General features: G+C 37.4%; 1 protein-coding gene across 1 annotated transcript in view; it reads right to left on the bottom strand.

Moving 5' to 3' along the window:
- The window catches only part of MYRFL (myelin regulatory factor like), a 149,245-nt gene that overhangs the window by 65,390 nt on the left and 75,905 nt on the right, over positions 1-7,950 (bottom strand). The window contains exon 13 of the mRNA XM_044679198.1: positions 7,144-7,253. Coding sequence (XP_044535133.1) covers positions 7,144-7,253 — 110 coding nt within the window. The remainder of the gene's footprint in view (positions 1-7,143; positions 7,254-7,950) is intronic.

The following is a 7,950-nucleotide window of genomic DNA, read 5'->3' on the forward strand; positions in this document are numbered from 1 at the left end:
GGAAGGAAGGAAGGAAGGAAGGAAGGAAGGAAGGAAGGAAGGAAGGAAAGTTTCAAAATGAATGAGAATGGTGTCAAATTGCTATGTAAGTATTTATTTATTTGAAAGTTGTTCAAAATGAGGGGATGCCCTTCGATTGGGGAATGGCTAAACAAATTGTGGTATATGCTGGTGATGGAATACTATTGTGTTCAAAGGAATAATAAGCTGGAGGAATTCCATGTGAACTGGAATGACCTCCAGGAATTGATGCAGAGTGAAAGGAACAGAGCCAGAAGAACATTGTGCACAGAGACGGATACACTGTGGTAAAATCAAATGTAATGGACTTCTCTACTAGCAGCAATGAAATGACCCAGGACAATTCTGAGGGACTTATGAGAAAGATGCTATCCACATCCAGAGAAATAACTGTGGGAGCAGAAACACAGAAGAAAAACAACTGCTTGAGCACATGGGTCGATGGGGATATGATTGGGGATGTAGACTCTAAACAATCACCCTAATGCAAATATCAATAATATGGAAATAGGTCTTGATCAATGTCACATGTAAAGCCCAGTGGAATTGTGCTTTGGCTATGGGAGGGGGGGAGGGAAAGAACATGAATCATGTAACCATGGAAAATTTTTCTTAATCAATAAAAAAAAAAGAAAGTTGTTCAAAAATACAACTTTGGAAGAACAGCTAGGTGAATCAGTGCATAGAGCACCAGGGCTAAAGATGGGAGGTTTTAGGTTCAAATCTGGCCACAGATACTTCCAAGTTGTGTAACCCTGGACAAGTCACTTAACCCCAGTTGCCTAGCCCTTACTACTCTTCAGTCTTAGAATCAATATTTAGTATACGGTATATGATAGAAGGTAAGGGTTTTTTAAAAATACATATTTGGAACTAATGTGCACTAAATTTTTTAATTTAGCCATTTTGGAAGTTAATATTTACAAATACAGTGTATAAATGTATAGTTTTAAATACTGTGAGAGCATATATGAGAAAACAATTCTGATTGGAACCTCATACAAAACATCTGCCTGTTAGTTCTAACCATAGGATCAAAGTCCCAATGCTGGTGACAGCATGCCTGAATTGTCATTTTAGGTTTAGTTTGTTCACTTATTTTTGTGGAACTATTAAGAAAATTCCTGTAAAGGCTAAAAATTTAAATTATAGATGAATAACAAAGGTCACATCTCCCACCAAACCTTTTACAACAATTGGATTAACTAAAAGTAGAAGAAATCTACTTGATTTTGCTCTTCTTTTTGATTTTCTACCCACACACCAAAGTTTGGGAGAAAGTAACCAACATGAAGAAAAAGGGAAGGATCAGGATAAGCCATCAAATGTTGAATCACTTCTTGAAATGTCAAGAACTAGCAGTAATAATATGCATCCAGATAGAATTGAAACTAAAGCCAAGCTTACTATCACTAATTACAAGGACTCATGGTACTTAAAAGGGATTTGTAGGTGAGAGATGACAAGCATTTATTAAGCACCTATGGTGTGCCAAACATTATACACATTATCTCATTTGATCCTTGAGGGAAGCCCATGACTTGTATAAATTATTTATATGCATTTATTGATGAAAATTTAAAGTAAAGGTAATTATAGGTTCTTGTAGTTTATACCCAAAGAATACAATCTTTATTCCCATCCCCCTGGAACTTGGAACTCTGCCCCCTACAAGCAGGCTTTGATACATGAGCATTTGCCTTATCTTTTCCCAAATCAGACCATCCTACCATTTCCCTCTATTTCTCTTGGTACTTATTCTGTGTCCCATCCCCACCACTCCACTCCCTTTCCAATCCATTTAAGTCTCCCCGAAATTGAAAGTAAGTTCCCTTGAGGACAAAAATTATCTTAGTTATTTTTATCTCCTGTTATTAGCAAATAGTATGCCCTTGATAAATGCTTTTTCGTTCTTCATTCAAATTTGGACAGTTCCTGCCATGATGAAATGTATGACCTGAGAGTGAACAGTGTTTCATCTGAGATCTAGCCTAGGCTTCTTGCCAGAAGTCTTGCACTTGGTTAATGAAGGAGCATAATGAATAAGCTGTTGCATTTGGATTGAAGAAGACCTGAGTTCAACTCAGCTATGTGGCTTTAGGCAAGTCATTTAACCCTGGTCAAACTCAGCTTCCTCATCTGGAAAATGGGGATATTAGTGCCTTTGAACCTCGTGGGATTGTTGTGAAGATCAAATGAGATAAGCTACATAAAGTGCTTTGCAAACCTTAAAGCACTAATTAGGTACAATTATTGTTTTTGTTATTATTATTATTATCATTTTGTAGCAAGTAGTGAGATATTTTTGGCCATAGCTACTCACAAAGACTAAATAGCAAAGGGGTAGCAGTTTGCATTGCTGGGAGGGAGCACCCACTCTAATGAAATCCCCAATCCTTAAAATATACCATGATGATGTTGGTCTTGCGATTTGAGCACTGAGTTAGAAATAAAACACTACAGTTTATTCTCAGATAGAATCAGGTTTGGCTTTATGACTTTAAATAAATCACATTTCTATTAAGTCAGATTCTTCATCTATAAAATGGAAGATAGTATTTACCAGTACATAAAGAATAGAAATCCTTTCTGATGTGGTCTAGAGGGAAAGGGCACTGAATTTGGAATCAGGAAGACCTACCGTCCAATCCTACCCCAGACATTTACTATCCGTGTAATCCCGGGCAAGTTACTTAATCTCTGTGTTTCAGTTTCTCTTTCTGTAGAATCCTCCACAGAATCCCTTCCAACTCGAAATCTATAAGCCTATGAAATGTCATAGCATAGAAAAGCAGGATTTTATTAGTTTCATTGTATGTAACATATAACCAAAAAAATCCAGTTATGGATTAAACTTTCAGAAGTTTGTCTTCATCTTTTGATTCCCTCATTAGATTATAAGCTTTCTGAGGGTAAGCACTACCTTCTGACTCCTTTTATATCTCTATCATTGAGCACAGTATCTAGCACAAAATAGATGTATAATGTTTGCTGATTGAATAATGGAAAGGCTCTCTAAACTTCTTCCTCCTATGATCATACTTTCAGTAAATATCTCGTAAAAGCCTATATTGTGCTCATCATTGTTCTAGGTGCTAGGGAGACATCCATAGCTAAATAAGACACAGTAAATTTCAAAGCAGCCCAGATCAATTCTACTTGGCAAGGAATATTCCACTAACAATAACCACTCACTCCCTGATTACCCTTTGTCACATACCCCACACAAGAAAGGTACTTCTCAGTCCCAGAAGTCTTTCCTCTGCCCTATAGATTATCGAGATTCATGCAGGAAAGTCCAACAATGCATTCATTTTACATGGCAAGTTTGACTTCTCTTACTCAATCCCAATCCCATTCCTTATCTCTGGGCAGAGAAAAACTCTCTAGCATTCTGGTTTCCCTCCCTATTCCCAGACACAGGGCTGTCAGCACTCTTTGGGGAGCCACACAGAGGTAGGAAGCATATCTTAGATATGACAAGAAGAAGGTAACTTTCAATAACTTCCCATTATCTTATAAGGTCATCTCTCTGTGAAAGAAATGAAAGAAACAAAGCCACATAGAATCTACCTTGATAGCTATCTCCTCCAACTGGGCATGGTCTGATTCACAATCTATAAACTGTGGATAAATATGAAATTGAAAAAGTAATCTGCAGAGAATACAAAACTAGCAGTTCACAAAATGGCCTGACTTTGTGGGGGAAAGAAAATGCTTCAATATAGACTTCTCCTTTTCATCATTGTTTCTGAAAATTTTCTATTATTTTTTAAAAGGCAAGAGGGCCAGCTCCTCTAGTTTATCAGTCTTAATCCACAGTCTCCCATTCTTTGGGTTGACCTCATCATTAATGAAGGACATTCTAGGCTTGCATCAAATACAAACATGTCTGCAGTTGAAGCTAAGGCAGCAGGGTTTCCACAGACAAAAGAGTGGTAAATGTTGAGAGAAAGGAATAGTTTCTTGCTATATTTGTCACCATAGCACAATAGAATGCAACACGAATGTGTGTACTGTTGATCCAAGGCTTTGTTTTCATAACAAATAATGGAAAGTCGCTCTGGCTTGACCAGGACACAGAAAAGACTGAAGAATGAAGGATGTGTTCAGAGCTTTCTCAGAACTTTTGGTTCAGTTATAAAGGTTTTTTATTTAACATTTTTATCAATGTTAATGACCTGAATAAAGGTATGGATAGAACCTTCATCAAATTTTAAGTGACACAAAGCTGAGAGGGGTAACTAATACACTGGATGACAGAATCAGAGTCCAAAGAGATCTTGACAGGTTAGAGAAGTCTTTAAGACATTTATTAAGCACCTCCTATATTCCAGGCACTGTGCTTAGATAACCATCGAGTTGGATCTAATACAATGAATTTCCATAGGACAAAATGGCAACTATTGGTCACTTCCACCTTTCAGATTCTGTGAATCCAAAAGAAGACATGTAATGAAAGGGAGTGGATCTAGAACTTAGACATCTTCTGGATTCTCTGTCAACCCACATGATGCTACCAGTTGAAAGGAGGACACTCCCTTTTGATAAACTTATCTTTTTCAGGGTTCTCATTTGCCTCAAAGGCAAACCGGGGTTTGGAGTCAGGAAGATTTGAGTTCAAATCCAGCCTCAGTCACTTCTATGTCTAATTCTTACACTCAGATACTTGAATGACCTTGAGAGACTCATTTCACTTCTGTCTGCCTCAGTTTGCCCAACTGGAAAAAGAGGGTGTTGATTTGCACCAGTAGGATTGTGCAAGGATTGTTGTGAAGATTAAATGAAATATTTTTAAAATATCTAGCATATAGTTGATGCTTAATAAAGAAATCATTTCCCCTTCCTCTTCAAAGGTTTATTTAAGATCTAGAGGAACATAAATTAATTATAGTTTATGTTCATACATTCTCCTGTTTACTAGAAACTTGTATTTGCCATGAGGAAATGACTTATAGCACACCTTTCTTCCTTGTGAAAAATCCAAACAGGATGTGTGCCCACTCCTCCTACTTTCCTCAGCTAGTGCTGAAAGATAAACAAGAGGTCAAGTCTCTTTCCAGATCTTTGTCTCCTCCAGTAATAGTCACATCAACAAGGAGATTGATGACTACCAAGGTTTGTGTTTATCATCAGACACAGGAACATGCCATAGTGGCAGGAAGTGGACAGGTATGATTTAATCTTTTTACACAGAAGAATATGAGTTGTGCAGAGAGTGGGCACTCTCACCAGAATGGGAATCCTAAAGAGATTATGTGAGGGGTAGGTAAAGATTCCACAACTTCATATCCCCAGTAATTTTGCTTTGTTACTCCATCTCAATTAAATGTCTTGCTATTTGATTCACAGTTCATCTCTACTTTGTCAGCAAAGAAGGCATTACCTAAGAACTTGAGCAATAAGTGTATAACTGTAATTACTCAAAACATCCCATACTGTTCCTCAGGTAACAAGGAGTGACAGAATTGAAGACAGAAGGTAAGGGGTTTTTATGTGTTTGTTTAATGGAGAAAGAAACAAAAAGTTTAGGATTTAGACTAAGAACAACGATACCCTCTAGCTACTCCTAATTTTATAGAAGTTTGGCCTCAATAACACCCCAATGAATTTCTAGCACTCTTAGTTTAAGTTATTAGGAACACCCAAACTCTTCCATTCCTTAATGTATTTCCAGTAGTTATTTAATTTAGTCTAGGCATGGCTTCTTGCTCAAATGACATTCAGACTCAATTAGTTGGAGCAAGAATTCTGACCAGTGACATTCCCAGGGGGTCACACTTAAAATGATAGAATCAACTTTTCAGGTCTTCTAGCCATAGAATCAGCATTCAGAAGGACCTTAGTTAGAGCTCCAGCCTCACCCCCACATGCAGTCATCTCTGACAAGTCAAAGGTCTCCAGAGATGGGGGATTCCCGTCATTGCCTTCTGAGGAAGAAGCCCATTTCATTTTTTCATAGCTATAGTTGCTAGGTCTTATTCAATTATTTTTAGATTGAACTGAAATGTTCTGCTTTGTAACTCTCAATGACCCCTGTTCTACCTTTCAGGCCCATCAGAATAAATTTAATTCTTTTTGTGCATGACCATCCCTCAAATATTTGGAGACCAAATATTTGGTCACTCCTCCCTCCCAAGTTTTATTTTAGCTAGGCTGAACATCATTCAATGAATCTTTTGCCCCCCTTTTTATTCCCATTGCTTAGCCTGACACGTAGTAGACAATTAACAAAAGTTAACTGATTGATTGAAATAGGCATGTTTATCCTGGAAAAAAAAGGAGACTCAGGCAAGATATGGGAGCTATCTTCAAGTATCTGAAAGTCTGTCCTGTGGGAAGATGGATCAGGCTTTTTCTGTTTGATCCCAAAGAACAGAACCAAAAGCATCATGTCAAAGTTGCAAAAGAGGCAAGTTCAGGTTTAGCATCAGGAAAAACTCCCTAAGAATTAGGGGTTAGAAATGTCCAAAAGTGTAATGGACTGCCAATAAAAGGGATGAGTTTCCTCATCTTGGACATCTTTATGTCAGAGATGAAGGATTTTTCAGGTACAAACATTTGGTGTCTGACAAGATGGCCACTATTGGTCCCTTCCACCTTTCAAACTCAAATGAGATATTATTTAAAAGGTACTTAGAGTAATGCCTAGCACATAATAGGTATTCCATAAATGTTTATTCTCTCTCCCTTTTATTCCAGAACTGTCTATAGAACCATAAATCTAGAACTGGGAGATCCCTCAACCATCAAGTCTAACCACTTCATTTTATAGGATTTTATAGATGAGGAAACTGAGGCCAAGAGAATGAAGTGACCATAACTGATCATGGACCATAACTGATCATGAAGGATGCCTCTAGTTTCTTGGATTTTGCTTCTTTTTAATAATGTCCTGACCAGCATCCTGGCATGTAGAAAGGTTGGTATGAACCTACTGGAATTTTCCTCAGTTTCTGATTAGAAACTCAGATTTTCTAACTCCAAGGCAAGTGCTCCTTCTACTGGCTTTCATAAAAGTGCAATTCTTTAATTGATTATTAATCAATATTATTTTTGCTATTCTGATATTGATAATTATTTTTACTGATAATTAATTACCAATAAATTATTGAAAATTACCTTATCAACCATGAGGAAGTTCTCTAACTTGTTTCCATTCTCACACGTGACATCACCAACTTCTCTGACTGCCCTGGGTAAGATCTCGTGTACCTCTTGGGCTATCATTCCTGTTTTCAGAAGAAAGCAAAACACCAGACACCAAATTTAAACACACTTGGGATCTTGAGAAGTGAATTCCCTGAATTACATAGAGCCAGGGATGTGCAGAAGCCAGCTGATGAGAAGCAAGTGTTAAATTTTCAATGTGACTATTAACATCCTGGAAATCTGTAAATGCTACAAATCAGGGCTTGAGTCATCGTTTGTTGATTCTCTAGACCAGTGGTTCCCAAACTTTTTTGGCCTACCTCCCCCTTTCCAGAAAAAATATTACTTAGCGCCCCAGAAATTAATTTTTTTAATTTTAATAGCAATTAATAGGAAAGATATATGTATTAATGTTTCTACCTTTTTCATAAAATATAGTAAAGAAAGGTGTAAATTAGAAACACTGAACTTTGAAATTATTTTATTTTTTTTAAATTTTAAACATTTATTAATATTCATTTTTAACATGGTTACATGATTCATGCTCCTACTTTCCCCTAAACCCCCCGTACTCCCCCCACCCATGGCCAACACACATTTCCACTGGTTTTGTCATGTGTCCTTGATCAAGACCAATTTCCAAATTGTTGGTAGTTGCATTGGTGTGGTAGTTTCGAGTCCACATCCTCAATCATGTCCTCCCCAACCCATGCGTTCAAGCAGGTGTTTTTCTTATATGTTTCCTCTCCTGCAGTCCTTCCTCTGAATGTGGGTAGC

Source organism: Gracilinanus agilis, chromosome 5 (assembly GCF_016433145.1).
Source record: "Gracilinanus agilis isolate LMUSP501 chromosome 5, AgileGrace, whole genome shotgun sequence".
Taxonomy (NCBI): Eukaryota; Metazoa; Chordata; class Mammalia; order Didelphimorphia; family Didelphidae; genus Gracilinanus; species Gracilinanus agilis.